The sequence below is a fragment of the Grammomys surdaster genome, unplaced genomic scaffold (genome assembly GCF_004785775.1).
Source record: "Grammomys surdaster isolate TR1022 unplaced genomic scaffold, NIH_TR_1.0 126013, whole genome shotgun sequence".
Taxonomy (NCBI): Eukaryota; Metazoa; Chordata; class Mammalia; order Rodentia; family Muridae; genus Grammomys; species Grammomys surdaster.
Genome location: NW_021620828.1, coordinates 1,348,510 through 1,365,882, shown reverse-complemented (window position 1 = coordinate 1,365,882; position 17,373 = coordinate 1,348,510). Strand labels below are relative to the sequence as shown.

The following is a 17,373-nucleotide window of genomic DNA, read 5'->3' as shown; positions in this document are numbered from 1 at the left end:
TCTCTCTCTCTCTCTCTCTCTCTCTCTCTCTCTCTCTCTCTCTCTCTTTTCAAGACAGGGTTTCTCTGTGTAGCCCTGGCTGTCCTGGAACTTACTCGGTAGACCAGGCTGGCCTCGAACTCAGAAATCCACCTGCCTCTGCCTTCCAAGTACTGGGATTAAAGGCGTGCACCACCACTGCCCGGTATCGGCCAGACTCTCTTACAACTCTTTCTGAATTGGAACTGGAGAGATGGCTCAGTAGTTAAACACACTGGCTGCTCTTCCAAAGGACCCAGATCTAAATGCCCCATTCAGCACCCACATGATGACTCACAACCATCTGTGACTCAAGTTCCAGGGGCTCTGACAACCCTGCTGTCCTCCTTAGGCACCAGGCATGCACATGGTGTAACAACACGCATGCAAGCAAAACACCCATACACGTCAAATAAAAGTTAAAAATAAATAAAAATTCAACGGCTTTAAATCCCTAGCAGGCAAACGAATGGCTGTTCCAATTGCTAAGAGCCTACTCCAAACCGAACTCCTTGATGAAATTACCCTCCCACACACACCTGTCGGCTCCCCATCCGGCTCCATCTAGATAGAGCGAGAAGTGACAGGCCCACCCTTGCAAATAAACAACTGTGTAATCAGGACATGCAGAGCAAATTGCTCTGTCCTCCAACAGGATGGACATTTTGTGTGCTTCTCCAGGCTATTGAGGAGATGTGCTATGGTCATTGAACGTCAACGACAGTTTTGCAAATATTAGCCCATACGACAGGTGATTTCCCGAGGACAAGAGAAGTCACGGGTGAGCCACACTTTGTCCCGGAGGAGAAAGAAAACATTCTCCGGAATGGAAGGTGGTGAAAGCTGAGACAAAAACAGCACAGAAAAAAAAAAATGTCATGTGCTCCCATAATAAACACCAAACTCAGAGGTGACAGTGGAAAGTGTGGAGCTACTGTGGAGTACTGAAGGACTATGGGTAAGGGCTCACACACCAGCCCAGAGCAACTGGACCAGAGGGGCCCTGGACTCCAGTATTGAGGAACACAGATGGACACACAGAGCGCTAACTTCAAAGGAGCATAAAATGAGAGGAGTGTGCTCTCTCAGGAAGCTGGGGAGCTGGCCAGAGCTGAGCTGTGCATGACGGCCAGAAAGACCCCAGCAAGGCTATTCCAAGGCCTTGACTCTTAAAGCCAAGATCAGAACACATCGGCCCATCTGGCTGTTGTTTGCGGAGCACCGTCAGGCAGGGGGCAGGGGGATGAATCGGTAACTTCGAGACTCTCATCCAACTCTTGAGTGTTTGTGAGCCTGGGATTCCTAACATTGATAAAAATCCATTTCTCCCGATCCTGGCCCACCTGAGGAGGAGGATGCCACTGGATTATTCCCCTGCTGTGACTCAAGTGAAAGTTAGCAACAACCACACTCAGGCTTCCTAATCACGACTGGTCATCGTGAAGACCAACTCTTAGGAATTACAGAGAGAGATCTCTTGATGCCGAGTGTGTAAGTGTCCTCACAATCTTGACAGCAGTGGCAAAGGCAGGAGCCAGTCTTGTCACACTGGGGAATGTGACCTGAGGGTGGTAATAATGGCTTTGGTGACTGGATCTCTCAGGCTAGGCCAAAGCCACCAAGTGTCGTGCTCCGGGCTACACTAGGCCCAACAGCAATATGCCAAGAGGCTACCAGTTACATAGTGGGCCATCTCATCACCCGCAGATCCGTATATTGTGTGACGTGCAGTGGTCATGTTCACTGTAGCAGGTTTCCATGAGTGACCGGAGATCGCTGTGGGAAAGGGGTGTCTTTTTCATAGCTAGTATGGCCACTCTGTGGGCTAACAGCAACCCTATGGGGCTTTGGGCTTCAAATTACAGACAGGTCATAGGACCAGGGTACCATCCCCTTGTGAAGTTCAGCCCTTCCCCAACCCCTGCCTTGCTCCCAAGACTTAATTTTTTAAAAAGAGAAAGGCTGAGGGTCTTTCTAAAAACATGCATTGCGTGGTAGCTGTAAGCAAATGCGCATCACTTAATCTGAGCATTTATGGCTTAGGCTCCAGGCTCAGCTGGAAATAAATAAATAAATAAATAGACCTGCAAACGATGCGATCCAACAAGCCATTATCAGTCCCAGTGGATAGAAGCTCTGGGTCTGTTGGTACAACAGGCTAACGTTCCTCCCCAAGGTATACGAATTATGACCAGGCTCTCAAAAAGAGCTACGAAAATCAGGAGAAAAGAGGGGTGACTGTTCTGACAGTGCAGCCTCCCCAAGAACGCTCTACCATTCCAACTGGTTCCTGAAACCAAAGGCCATCCGCTGATAAAAGACTCCCAGTTACCAGACCCAATTTCTAAGCACGGGGCCCAGCGCAGAGGGGCGGGGGGGGGGGGTACGCGGGGGGGTGGACAAGAAGATAAAAGAGGCCACGTTAATCACCTCCCAGGAGATGAGTCACTGTGCATCCCAGCCAATGAGGGATCCCCGGTTGTGAGCAAACACGGTCTGATTGGCTAAGGGCAGAAAACAGTTCTCTAGGTAAACAAACTGAAACACTGTGTGCTGGGCTTGAAGGAGTTTGTGCCTCAGGGAGGTGTGTTTGGAGTCTCAGTCCTGAACCAAGAGCCACGTACTCAGTTTCTTAAGCTGTCCCCAGGACACTGGTTAATGCACCCAGGAGACAAAGTGAGTAGGGACATGCAGCTGGAGCCTTAAAATGTGTCCCCACAGATTTAGCAAAGCTGCGTCTGCCCTTTGTCTTCCTTGAACAAAACACCCAGTCTTTCCCTCCTCAACTCAACCTCAGTATCAGGTTCTCTCCTGGAAAAATCTGTCTGCACCTCCCACTAACACCACATAAAAGAGATTGTTCCCTGATACTCAGAGGGTGAGAAGCATCTGTGGAGCCCTTGCTATTTGCAGCCTGTGTTTACAAAGTCAAACAAAACAAAATATGCTCTGCGGGACCTGTTGCTCTCAGCCTTGCCTTGGAGGGAGGGATCGCCACCAACCAACAACAGAACTCTAATTTAGAAACACAAAGGGGGAACTGAGAAAAGTCTCTTGTGCCCGGTACCTTGGATGAATTTCTTTTGAAATCTGTCTGTTGGTCAAGCATCCCTAGATTAAGGCTTGCCTCTCTCACTTGCCTATGTGGATGCGTGGATGTGCTGGCCACTTCATTTTCCAAGCACACAGGTGGATGTGATGGAGGCGATTCCTCATCTGAGGTTCCCTTTTCTAGGTGACTCTAATATGTATCAAGTCGAGAAAAAAATGACCAACCAGCACACACAACTATAGAGGAGAAAATCTTAATGGTTCAACCCTGAAAGGACAAATATCAGGGGAAAGAGGAAATCCCCCTTCTGCACAAAGCACAGTCCTCTTGGTGCTCAGTCTGGAGCTTAGTCTGCCTGGTTAGCAACCATGGCCACATGCCAGGCAGCAGCTCCCCAACAGGCCTTGCACGGATGAATCACTGGAAGTGCAAGGGCAAAATGGCTTTTGGGATGTGTTTGTTTACAAGTTGGAAGTTGTAGGCGTAAGAGTTGGGGCTGCTACAATTTAGCATCCGCCCAGGATATTCTCCTGAGTCTGACATGCTCCTGGATTTGAAGTATTTTGATTCAAGGTGTTTTGTGAAAATGACAAAGATTCATTAGATGAGTAACCAGCTATTACTGAAGCTTTCTCATGCTAAGCTACTCTGTTAGTGTCTATTGTTGTTTCTGACATAGGAGAGGTAGATCCGCTTACTTATGTGCAGATTTGGGTGAATTAGGCTTCTATCAGCAAAGAATTCTGGGTTATTATTGTTGGAGAGGTCATTATAATCCCAAGCTAACTCCACCTAAAGTATGTGTCCCATGCATATTGAATATTTTTGAGACCTATTAACTATAACAACCACATTCACAATAAAGAATTTACGAGCTAAAAGGAACCTGTAGAACTGTGTGATATCTAGCTCCAGAAGAAGGAGGGATCTACAGGTAGAGTGATGTAGACAATCCTTTTGCAGTCAGGGGGATGCTGGCTGTCCTTCCACAGGTAGAGTGATGTGGGTGAGCCTTTTGTAACTAGAGTGATAAAAGCATCCCTTTGGTAAGTAGAATGATACAGGCGGGCAGCCCTTCTTTTGCTCTTAGACAATATCAGACAGGAGTACCTGTTTTATATACAATATAAGTACAACACAAGGCAGGAGTACCTATACCAGAGAACAGATAGCAGAACCATCACTCTGGAATTCCCAGCTTCCAGAACTGTAATAATCACCCTTGTCCCGCACCATGTATTTTGCTATTGCCTCACAAAGTGGTGGACACACTGGCTATACTTACCCAGTTTTAAAGAAAGTACAAGGCTAAGGAAAATATTAGAATTAGACAAAATTCTAGCTGAAATAAGTTTTCAATCTAAAAAGACTCATGAGCACCTCATAATGAACAGCTACAGAGACCCATTTCTCACTCAACCCCTGAAGGGAGAAAGAAACCACGATCCTGAGTCTCTTGCCTTAACTCTGGAAGTCACAAACCATCTAGAGTACATCCAGGCCAGACTGTACCCACCTGCTGCATGTCCCCGGAGGAGCTGTTGCAGCTACTGTCGGGAGGAGATGCCCGCTTACACCGCTGCTCTTCACTGCTCAGGGCCCAGGAGTTGGCAAAGTCGTAGGGGTCTGAAGTCAAGGTCCCTGTAGAGAAAGGTTTCCAAGAGATGATGCTTTGGTTAAGCCTGTACCAAGACTTCTGCATGAAAGCTATTGGCCAGTTAATGACCTGAATCAAACTCCTAGATTAGAACTCAGGCATTTGGACCACAGGCATTTCGTACAGTGCTCAGCATGACAGCACAGTGCATGGACAGTGGAGCTCAGCAAGTGATTGACAAGGAACAGAGGGATAGTTACAATGAAGGAGGTGACATGAAAGATGAGGATATCACCAAAGAAGCTTCTCTGTGGAGCAGAGATCATATCCACAACTAGTCAAAATGCAGAGAACAGATGGCCATGGGGCACTGTGGTAGTTTGAATAGCTATGGCCCCATAGACTTATGTGTTTGAATGCTTGGTCCATAGAGAGGGGCAGTATTAGGAGGTGTGGCCTTTTGGATTAGGTGTGGCCTTGTTGGAGGAAATGTGTCACTGATGGGGTGGTCTTTGAGGTCTCCTATGCTCAAGCTATGCCTATTGTAGCACACAGTCTCCTGCTGCCCGTGGATCAAGATGTAGGACTCTCAGCTCCTTCTCCAGCACCATGTCTGCCTACATGCCACCATGTCTTGCCATGATGATAATGAACTGAACCTCTGAAACTAGCCAGCCCCAACTAAATGGTTTCCTTAGAAGTGTTGCCACTTATCTTCTGAAGAACTGCAGGTAGATCATAATTCAAGGCAGTGTACCATATAGACCATGACATGTTTCAAGGCACAGGCCAAGAAGATTTTGTACTTTTCCACCACCTGGACCCTCTTACCCCCTCCCCTTGTAAAACATGCTATAAAAAAGCATTTCATGTTCAAAAAAAAAAAAAAGAAATTAAAAAAAAAAAAAAAGAAGTGTTGCCACCATAGTCGTGGTGTCTCTTCGCAGCAATAGAAACACTGACTAAAGACAGGTACCCAACCCCAACTTACTCATCTAATTTCTCAGAAAGCAAACAGAAAGACTGGAAGAGACAGAAAACCAGGAAGATTGTTGTGAGCTGGTGTCTTCTGTCTAAGACAGAGAAGCTGCACCCCTGAGATTTCAAAAGCACGATTGCCTAAACAAGACTAGCACGGCAGCGACACCAGTGGCATGCCAACACGGATGAGAGGAGACCTGTCCAGGTCCCACCTTTAGATGAAGACGCGACGGAAGAGAGGGAGACTCAATCTTCTCTAAGAATGAGTCCCCCATAGGCTATTCAGTCATGAGTAGTCAGCCCTAAGCAATACACACATGGACAACACTGAATGGACTCAGCGGGGGCAGGGTGTGTGTGTGTGTGTGCATGTGTGTGTGTGTGTACTCAAGAGTATGAGTGTAACAGTAAAGAAGAAGTCATAGGAGGAACTGAGTCGGGGACACACAAAAGGAGTTGGAGGGGGAGGGGAAAGGGAAAGTAGAAATAATGTATACATCTTACATATGAAATCCTCAAAAACAGTGGTTGGGTAAATTTTATATTTAAAAAGAAAGATAACGCAGGTGACACCACTTCCCCATGCCTTGGCATCCCCTTCCCCTTCTGTATGGACCATTTTCCTCCTCCCTTGTCATGGCTTTAATCTAAGATGCCCACGCACACAATCTCATGTGATCAAGGCTTGGTCTGGAAACTTTCGGAGATAGAAGCTTAGCCTGGTCAGAGGAAAGAAGTCACTTAGAGTGTGTTCCTTTCCCCTGCTTTCTGTCTGCCATGAAATGAGCAACCTCCTCCACCATACCTCCCTGTCTGCCGTGATGCTCAGCCTTGCCGCAAAGCCCCGAGCTAATGGGACTGAGGACTATGGGCTGAAATCTCGGAAACTGTGAGCTCAGAATAAGTCCTTTCTTCTCTGACTTGTTGGTTCAGATATTCTGTCGTAGAGACAAGCCCAGCAACCAACTCATTCTTACCATGCCAACTCTCTCCACTTAGTCCTGGACACAGAGCCCAAGAACAACCAACCTTTCTGAGTAGCTCTCCTTCCTTCCCCATCCCAGCCTGGCAGGGTGTGCCCTTCTCCGTGTTTGGCACCCCAGGCAACTCTCCAGAAAAACTCTTATCTTTCTTTGGGTTCCTTTTCAGCCCTGACCTTCTATGACTTTTGAGCTAGCATTCAACTGTGAGCTCCTTTGTTAAGAGCACAAGTATGTGTCTTAGCTCCGCCTTCAGCTACAGTGGATTCTGGATGCTCAGAACATTAGTGTGGGATGAAGGTAAGGATGTGACATGAGTCTTATGATCCCCTCCAACCCCCACCCCACCCCTGCCCCAGTCAGGTTCTCGTCCAGGTTCTCATTCTCAATGTCCAGGTGCTTTTGTGCCTGTATTGTCCATGCTGCAGTTGGCTACCACAGGGAACTTAAAGACCTACATAGCCTTGACCAAAGGCTCTTCCAGATAGTCTTGCTGAATATTTATTGTGGTAGTAATTTCTGTCTGTTATTTTTGTACTATTGAGGTGAACAATCTCTTACATAGCCAGACCTAGAAAGGTCATTTAAGGTCAAGGAGTACCTGTAGGGATAAAATAAACTGCTTGTATGGAAAGAGGGGGGGGCTTTATAATTATTTGGTTTCATGAACAGAAGAGAAAGTCCTTCTTCAATGATGTGCTCATATTAAAAATATTCTATATACAATATACAATAAATTAAATGACTCAACTAAAGGTCTTGGGAGGAGGCACTTCTCTGGGGTTACCTGAGGGGTCCTGTGTACAGCTATATGTATCTTTATCAACAAGTAGAGGGAAACCAGATGAGATACCCTTAGGGGAGAGATCGGAATGACAGCTACGAGTCAAGGGATGCAACAGCAACTGGAGACCCAAGGAACAAGTCCCCTCCTTGGAGAAGAAGCACTGCCCTGCCGAGGCCTTGATTAAGTCTCTAGTCTCCAGAACTGTAAAGGAATCCATCTGTTGCTGGAAGCCAAAGGAAACTAATAGACCAGGGTAGCCCAGTGGTGAGAACTGAAATTTATATGGTGTCCACTGTGTATTGGATGCTGTGACAGATGCTCTTTGGTACCCAATCACATTGAGTGGGCTTGGACATCTTAAGAAAGAGGTAGAGAAGCAATCTCATGGGGATGAGAAAGTTCCTTCTACCAACCAATGAGATCAGGGCTGTTCCCCTCTTATTTGTACAGGAAAAGTCAGACTAGGTGATCTCAAAAATCTTTCAGCCCTGATTTTGTATAGTATGAAACTTTATGGCTAAATATGAAGCAAGGCAAAGGATGTCCAAGAGATAGAATTACAAATATTATTATTTAAAGGGGGGACTCGGAGATCAAACAACAAAACAAGTTGAGACTCTCAGAAGTCAGAAAACAAACTTAATTGTTTGAGGACAAGTAGTGTTGGGTCTGAACTGAGAGCTGGACTCACTTTCTGGAGGTGGTTCCAAAAATAACCCCACAGACTGAACTTCTGCCAATAAATATCACTTTCTTTTCCATAGTGTAAGTCATATTTAAATGTGTGTGTGTGTGTGTGTGTGCGTGTGTGTGTGTGTGTGTAATATATACACATACATACATACATACATACATACATACATACATACGTACATACATAATACAATGGACCAACATTCTATTGATGCCACAAATAACTTCAGAAAGAGTAGACAGAATTCTGAGATAGAGAAAGAGAAATGAGGGGAGGAGAAGAGGAAGACTAACAAAGATAACCGGGAAGAACAGACAAGTGGGCTGGCTGCCAAGGGTTAGGCTGAGGGCAGCCATCTTGGATTTGCATGATGAGAGAGGTGGAGCTAAACCCCTGTTGTGAAGGTGTGGTCCTCAGAGAAAGCCGACAAAAAAAAAAAAAGAGAGAGACAAAAACAAACAACAACAACAAAAAAAACCAAACCCGACCTACTATGAAAAATAGAAAAACAAAAGTTTGTTTCCTTGACCTGGGCAGGTTGGCCTCAAACTCACAGATCTGCCTGTCAGTGTCCTGAGTGCTGAGATTAAGGTCATGTGCCACCACACCCAGCTGACTACTAATCTTAAAGGAAACCTAAGTCTGAATCTCAAACCCTCCCGAAGCTTTTTCCTTACTCCATGTTTTCAGGAGAGATTTTCTTCCCTCTTATCCTGAGCTCAGGACACCCAGGGCTATACAGAGAATCCCTGTCCGGAAAAATGTTTTTAAAAAAGAGAAAGAAAGAGAATCGATAATGCAAGGCAGAGTGCAAATTTAACACAAAACCCTTCTAAAGATGAGCTGACAATCCAAAATTATGAAACATAGAATCAATGGACCATGAATAAAGGTCAGTAGACAGTAAATTAGCAGGCCGAAAGCTCCAGATACTCTGAAGAGACAGCTTACCCTCCTGCGTCCTAAAGTCATCTTCAGCGAAGATGTTAAAGTCACCACACAGCCCACAGGTCTTGTTGAAGTGTCTGTCTGACATCAGGACTTGGAAGTTGCCATTACCATCAATTCTGGCCGCAAAACCAAAGGCCTCACTGGAGAGCTTGTAGTACCCAGCCTCTCGTTCTAGGTAGAGTCCGTTGGAGGCATAGGGCATGGAGATGCTGGAGGGCAAAGGGCAAGCTCACTGAGTGCAATTTTAGTATCTCCCCAACCTCCCTATCCAAGCCTGTGTGACAGGCTTCAGACGGTGAAGCACAGTGATCAAGGTTCTGGACCAGTGCTGCAGAGACCTGGCCCTTTAGGCCTCAGTTTCTATATTTAAATTATGATGGAGTGAAAAATGTGTGAGAAAGGCTCCAGGGTCCTTTGCAATTGGACACCTGAGCTTCTGACTTACCTTTGGATCCCCTGCATTACTGTGCCATTGGCAAACAAATGGATGTCAAAAAACTCCCCAAGATACACAGACAGGCTCACTCTTTTGCCATCTTGGAAGTTTCCTGAAAGGAAAAAAAAAAAGTTCCATCCAAAATTAATAAATCTATTACTACGTGTTTGTAATCTCCATGGAAAACTTCTCCTGAAAGAGCCAACCAAAAAGCAACAAAGATCCCTGAAAATCCCTCATCTGACTCTTTGTAAGTACTAAGGGCTGATACATGGCCCTCAGTGGACTCTCATATGCATAGCCATGTCCTTCTGGGAGTTCATCATCTTGGTGTAAAAATAAGACCCATATTGTATAGGCACAAACAGAAGTAGAGTGAGCTGTAGGTACCCAGTACTTTTGTCACACACAGTATTGTCATCATAGGAGAATCTAAGCCAGAATCTATGTGACGTTTGTTTAAAATGGAGACTTGAGTCCCGTTGTTGACTGCACGTGGTTTCCCATGAGAAATGTAAAGAGTGTGGGGGGAATTGTAGACGGAAATCAATAAATTACTGATATCTCCATTGGTGACATTTGTATGGCCAAACACCACACACACACCCGGTAAAATGCCCTCTGCCAATGGTCTGGCTGTGAGGGGCAAACACAGGCATTTTTCACGGTGCTCTGAAAGTTTATCAACCCAAAACTAATCTGTAAGAAACACAAAGTCCAGGCTGTTGGTGTTCAAAGATAACAGACTGTGTAGGAGATACAGGAAATTGAGGGGTCAGTGGAGAACCTGAGTCCAGAGCCCTGGGAACAGAGAAACTGGAGGACGTAAGAAGGGAAGCCAGTGGAGACGGCTCAACTGTGGGCCTTAGGGAGCCTGAGAGGACAGGGCATGGAGATCAGGTGGGAGACTAGCCTTGGGAATGAGTAAGTAGGTCTTCATCTTCTCCTAGAGGGTTGGTGAAGTAGTCTCTAGCTCCTTAGCAAAGAAGCCTTTGGAGCCATGTCCACAGAAGACTGGAGAGGATCTATTGATTTGAGTTGTTACCACCACAGTCAGGACCGCTGAAGTGAGCCTCTGCACTCCTGAAGTGGCCATGCGCTGCAGAGCCTAGTAACAACACAGCCAGGATAAAATAGAGGTGCCAAACTCATTAAACACAAAGGACCATCAGTTTGGACCGAGCTTCTACACCAAGCTCAACAGAACAAACCAAAACCTTACCAAGCAGGAAAGTGGGATGTGCTCCCGACCTCCTGAGAAAACAGGAGAGAGCTATTGAGATGGCTTAGCAGGTGAAGCTTTCCTTGCTGCCAAGCAGGACAACCTGAGATGGATCTCCAGGACCCACATGGAGGAAGATAAAAACTGACCCTCACAAGTAATCCTCTTACCTCCACACATGCTTGTGGCACAGACATGCACACGTGAATAAATAAATAAACACATAAATTAATGAAGCAGGAGATTGAGACACAGGGAGGGAAGGAGGAAGGAATGGAAGGATGGAGGGACAGAGAGAGGAAGGAGAGAAAATATCCCTAAATAGCCAGAAGCTGCTTTAATGTCCACAGGAAATCAACTGACGGTGGCTCATCACTGAGTTCCATGTCTCAGCCCGTCTCAGCCTGGGGTCCCACCTTCCTCCACTCGGCGCATGCGCACTCGGTTTTACAGAACGATTCTAGAATAGCAAATAACACCAGCCCCAATCTCCTAAGTGTCCTCATTCAGCCCTGTCCCACAGGTCTAAGCCGGAGGTCCCGCCTGCTCTGCACTTTTACTAAGAACATACTTTTTAACGATATTTTTTAATTACATGTATGTGTTCGAGGTTTGGGGGTGGAGATGTGCGTGTGTTCCCTGCAAGCACAGGATGGGCTCTTGCCTGCTGAACCATCTCTTCAGCTTTGAGACTAGTTCTAAGAGAGTAAATCTCAGGCAGCAGGACCGTAGGTGACAGACAGAGACAACAGTCACAGTAGAGTTTCAGTGTAAGTGCATGGATATCCTATTACTTTAGCTTTTCTACGCACTGGGAAATGACTGTACAAAGATGATTTTTAGAAGACAAACAGCATCAGGCTCCAGGGTGCAAATCCTCTCAAGGATTGCTCTGTCCCTAGGCATTTACTGTGGGTTCAAAGCCAAAACCCATTTTAGGCTTGCCTGAGGCCTGCGCTCCAAACACCACACACCAACAGGGCCTGCTCTGAGGCGCAGTGAGGACCTCCTCGGCTCCTTCCCTTTAGATGCCCTTGACCCTTATGACCCCAGCTTGCCTCCTCCTCAGTCTGCTCTTCCCTTGCATCCCCAACATTACAGTGAAGGCAGACAAAGATGGTTCATCTCTGTTTCCTGGGAAACCTCACCAGGTGCCAAAGACACCTTTCTCCTGGGAACATGAAGGGATTCCCTGAAGGTGTGCCCTTCTTATAAGCTCTCCCTCCAATGGAGACTCAGGAAAGGTAGCTGGGAACACATGAGCCAGGGAGACTGTGGCTAGGGGCAGTGCTAGCGGGTACATAGGTAGCACCTGGGCAGCTAGGGAGGTGCCATCACCACACAGATCTGGACCAACAAGTATATTTCTTTCAGAGATACCATAGAAAGGTCACTGTCGCTGCTGGGCTAGCCCCGAATGCAGCAGCAACAGAAGAAGAAAATCAAACAAGAAGAACCCCCAAAGCCATGCTGGGGAGCATGAGAGCTCTTGTCCTCCCCAAGAGAAGAGTGAAGAATGAGGGGGCACTCGTTGAAGAGGAGGAAGAGAAGGAGAAGGAAGTGAGGTCAGTTTCATAGACCAAGGGAAAGAAGCCTGAGGGAAACGAAAACAAAGTAGAGATAAAGTGAGGTGCATGATCCTGGAGCAGAAGCTGAAACAGGAAGATCACAGGTTCCAGACCAGCCTAAGTGACATCGCATAACTCTGTCTAAAACAAAAGGAAAAGTGGGCCAGTTGTTTCAAAGTTACCTTACTTGTAATGTGACAGGAAAGGAGACAAACTAATTTTGTATAATAAAAGCTATGGGCCTGGCAGTGGAGGCGCACACCTTTAATCCCAGCACTTGAGAGGCAGAGGCAGGCAGATTTCTGAGTTCAAGGACAGCCTGGTCTACAGAGTGAGTTCCAGGACAGCCAGGGCTACACAGAGAAACCCTGTCTCAAATAAACCTTAAAAAAAAAAATTGCGAAAAGCTGTGGAGAGTGGATCCCTCGGGGGTGACCCTGAGAGTCACCTGCCCTTCACATTGAACCTTTTTAAAAAAATTTTTTTTTCTCTCATATATTAGATCTGACTGCAGTTTCCCCTCACTCCCTTCCCCTCAGTCTCTCCTCAACACTCCCTCCTTCCCCAGCAAGACCTAGCCACTGTCCACCTCTCCTAGCAGGACTCCCAGGGCCATCAACCAACATGGCATAACAAGCACATGCTATCATATCAAGGGTGGAAGAGGCAACCCAGAAGAAAAAGGGTCCCACAGACAGGCAAAGGAGTCAGGGACAGCCCCTTTCCCACTGTTAGGAGTCCCACAAGGACACCAAGCTACTCAGCCATAACACATATGCAGAGGACCTAGGTCAGACCTCTGCAGGCTCCCTGATCTCTGAAAGCTCCCATGAGTCCCTGGTCAGTTGATTCTGTGGGCGGTGTTCTCATGGTGTCCCTGACCCCTTTGGTTCCTCCAATCCTTCCTCTCCCCTCCACAGGACTCCCTGAGATCAACCAAACACCACAGAACATTTGAAGGACTTGCTCAGGGCTCCAGGAAAGACCAGAGTTAAGAAGTTCAGGGAACAGCTCACCGAGTAGTGTCGAGGTGGGCCGGATGTAAGTAGGAGCAGGTCAGACAGAGCTGGTGACCCAGGATGCTCACCTACTGCTAGAATTTGGGATCCTGAAGTGGATAGTTTATAATAACCAGACCCCATTTCCCACTCAGAGACAAATGGAAACTAACAATGAAGGGGCTGGGGTAGGTTTAGCGCTGTGCCCTTCAGTGAAGACAGAACTGTGCTGTAGCCGTGGAACTCCTGATCCCACAAGGTGAGAAGACTTCAGAGCCATTGGCCACATCGACACCAGGAGGAGCCAGTGGATTTGGAAGTGTTTAAAAGGACACACTATGAGAGCGGGGGGTGGGGGGTGGGGGGAATCTCTGAGACCATCTCTGAGACCATCTGAACGAGTGGCTCTTAAGTTTCACAGTCAAAACACCCTTTTTTTCATGAGCCAGTACACACACACACAGACACACACACACACACACACACAGACACACACACACACAGAGTTTCTGTTTTCATCGCTACCATATGAAACCCTAAAATGGCTCCTTCCTTCCATTCTTCTTTCCTTCCTTCCTTTCTTTTTTCTTCCTTCTATTCTTCCTTCCTTCCTTCTTTCCTTCCTTTCAAAAGACAGCATCTAAGTAGCAAAGGCCAGGCTGGAACTCCAGGTCACCTCACTCCTTCAAGCACTTAGATCATATGCAAACACCACCAGGCCCAGGTAGATTGAAGTTGAAGAAACTGAGGCTTAAATATATAATCTGATTTCACCATCTTGTCACCGTTGTCACTGGAGACTGGACACTTCACTGTGGGACCCACTACAAACAGAATGAGTAACAGCAACCAGGCCCCACCCACTAGATGTCTATAGCACACACTCCAGATGTGATCTTCCAAAAGGTACCCAGACACTGCCAGTTGTCTCTGGTGGGGAAACCACTCGGACTAAGAACTATTAGTTGACACTGGAGCACAGCATGCAGGTTTTCTGATCCCCAAGCTCAAGTGTCCTTTTGCAACACAAAGCTGCCTAACTAGGATCTCTCAGTGCAGTGGATTCAGCAAACCACTGACACCGAGGGGAACTCTACATGGCCTCTAGTCCATCTCCCTTCTTTCCTTGCTGCAAATACTGTGCAGCCATTAGAAAAGCATGCCATTCAGAGTGTCCATGGACCTCTCCAAAAGGAAGCCCCATACACCACAAACCTCCAAGGTAGTATTTCCTAGCATTGTTGGGCAAAGAAGGGCTGGATATCCACCCAAGAAGAAAGACAAACCAGCCAGGTTCTTCTCAGGCTCTCAGCTGGCCTCAAATTTACTGTACAAGATGCTCAGAGAGTAGTGAGCCGCCATCCCTCACCCCGTTGGTGGGAGCAGGAGGCATCCCGCTCCATCAGAAGCATACAGGAAGTTTGCTTGCATCACGGTGAGTCCTGGGGGGTCTTTCTCGGACATCTTGTACTATGGAGATGACTGAGCAGGCTTCCGGTTAGTTATGGCTCTCCTTGGGCTAGTCTGGGAACCAATTTTGTGGCCATGACTTAGGAAGAGAAGGATCTAAAAAAGCAGGAGGAACTGGGACTCCCAGGGCTCTCTGTGGCCCCTGTACTGGCTGTGGAAGACACAAAACCTTGGCTTGGGCCCCCAGTCACAAGAGGGATTTCGTGCACTGACAGAAACACTTTACCCAGGATATGAGCAAGGCCCACAGACACCCAGACAGGAATGTAACTGGTTTAGAATCGAGGAAACAGGATGTCTCTGGAGAACAATTGAGCACAAGGTAATCCTAGGCCTATAAACGAAACCCAGGGTCCGAAGCCTAGGTTCCTTCCCCTGACCCCAGGACTCCAGTCGCCTCTCCAATACTACTCCAGCCTGCTTCCCACACACCACTAATACCAACGGGAAAAGTAACCACCGGGTCTTCTGATGTCACAGTAGGATTGGGGTGGAAATGCAGCCAATCTTCAGTAAAGCGCATTCACTCTAGAACTGATTCTAACAGCTTCCAGAAAGCTGACCCTTGACAAGAACAAGTTGTCATGAGAAAAAAATCACAAAACATTTGGGAATCGACAGGGATATCTGGAGATGCATGGTCCCTCCCTGGATCTCAGAACAATCTCAGAACTCCCTTGGGTACTGAAACCAGGAAGAGTGACCTATGAGACTGGGTCTCTGCTACAGCCCTGTGTGGTGAAGAAGGGAATTACCATGAAAGAGAATCTGACCTTGGCAGGAGCACACTGAGGCCCAGTCGTGTGTTACTCTTTGATGAGTGAATAACAGGACATCCTAGAGTGACCTGGATGCTTCTGAGACTTAGTTTGTACAACAGGTCACGTTTTCAAAGAGCTGATCTTACCTGAGCCTCACATACCTGAATCATAAAGACCAGGGGGCTAAAGACACTGTTGTTTCCCTGGGGACACTGATAGAGAAGGGACATGAGTGTATGGTTCTTTCTGTGCTTTTATCTCCTCAGAATGGCATAGCCTCCGAGTCCTTGGAAATATAAGCCTGTTGTGATGAGCCCAGTGCTAACCAGAGCCAAGTAGTCAAAGAGGCTATGATGGTTAATCTCATAGGCCATGAGGGATTTGTGTTATGATCTCATCACAACGTAATAAACTCTAGACCTACCTAGAAAAAGAGCCTGTGTAAAGGAGTATCTAGGTTAGCTTGGCCTGTGAGAGTGCCTGAGAAGAATTGCCTTGCTTAAATTAACTGAAATGGGAAAGCCCACCCTAACAGTGACTGGCACCCTTTCCTGGGCTGGGTCCTGAGCAAAAAAGGAGAGAAGATCTTCTTCACGAGCACCTGTTGGTCTCGGTTTCTTAACTGAGATGCTCTGTGGCCAGAGATCTCAAGCTCCTGCCACTGTGACTTCCCATATAGCCAGGTGTGAGCCAAAACAAACCCTTCCTTAACTTGACTTTGTCAGGGTATCATGTCCCAGCAACAGAGACATAGACGAGGGCCTTCCTGGTGGGGTCATATTCCAGAGGTATCAACACAACCTGAGTTTCCTTGACTATAAGGGCCCCTTAATGGAGGGAGGTGGTTTGAATTGTCTTCGAGTAGGGAAAAGGGGAGGCTTTTTTAGATATGCTGGCTGGGTCCCCACAGCCCAAAATATGAAGTCTATGACTGGTCCTAAGATTCATTGTGTATTGCTTACTAACTTGTCCCTAGGCAGGATCCACAGGAGAACAAAGCTAACGCTAAGGCAGACAGGTCCACCACTGGGGCATCAGCATCTCCGTCCCTAAATCTGAAGCCATAGGGTAGAGAGGTGATACTGTTAACCTTGTCAAAAATCTTGTGTCAAGGCTGGAGAGATGGCCTAGCAGGAAGGAGCACGCGCTGCTTTTCCAGGGATCTGAGTTCAAGTCCTAACACTCACGTCAGGTGATTCATAAGTGCGACTGCAAAGTCTCTACAGGCACTGGCATATGCATAGCATATACACAGACACATACATAGAAATAGAAAATCATTTTTTTAAAAAAGTCCAAAAACTCTTGTCATTTCTATTCCAATCTGACTCACCAATGCCCACAGTCACCAGGTAGGGTATCTGTACCTCTCCACCAGGATGGCTAGGTAGGAAGAGCTCCATTTAGGATACACATTGTGGTTACCTGAGGGGCAGGCCTGTCCCTGCCTCCCTAGTCAGGGCAAGAGAAGACTCTGTTCTTCTAAACCACGCCCTAGTTACTGCCCCTGTGAGACCCCACAGCCCAGTGTACAGGATGGCTTCCACAGCTTGTCACATCCTGAAAGTGTCTCTGGCCATCTCCTGTCTTGTTACTGTGACCCAGGCCACTGATCCTTGTTTCTCATATACCTGTCTGTGGTGGTTTGAATAGGAATGGCTCTACAGGAATGTTTGGTCATTAGGGAACAGTGCTACTTGACAAATATTAAAAAGTGTGGCCTTGTTCTAGTAAGTGTGGCCTTGTTGGAGAAAATGTGTCACTGGGATTTCATATGCTCAAGCCATGCCCAGTGCCTCCCTCTCTCTCTCTCTCTCTCTCTCTCTCTCTCTCTCTCTCTCTCTCTCTCTCTCTCTCT

At 47.0% G+C, this 17,373-nt stretch overlaps 1 protein-coding gene across 1 annotated transcript in view; it reads right to left on the bottom strand.

Moving 5' to 3' along the window:
- The window catches only part of Vwf (von Willebrand factor), a 136,800-nt gene that overhangs the window by 112,320 nt on the left and 7,107 nt on the right, over nucleotides 1-17,373 (bottom strand). The window contains exons 4-6 of the mRNA XM_028754414.1: nucleotides 9,506-9,608; nucleotides 9,061-9,269; nucleotides 4,587-4,711 (exon numbers count right to left, since the gene is read on the bottom strand). Of these exons, the coding sequence (XP_028610247.1) occupies nucleotides 4,587-4,711; nucleotides 9,061-9,269; nucleotides 9,506-9,608 (437 nt within the window). The remainder of the gene's footprint in view (nucleotides 1-4,586; nucleotides 4,712-9,060; nucleotides 9,270-9,505; nucleotides 9,609-17,373) is intronic.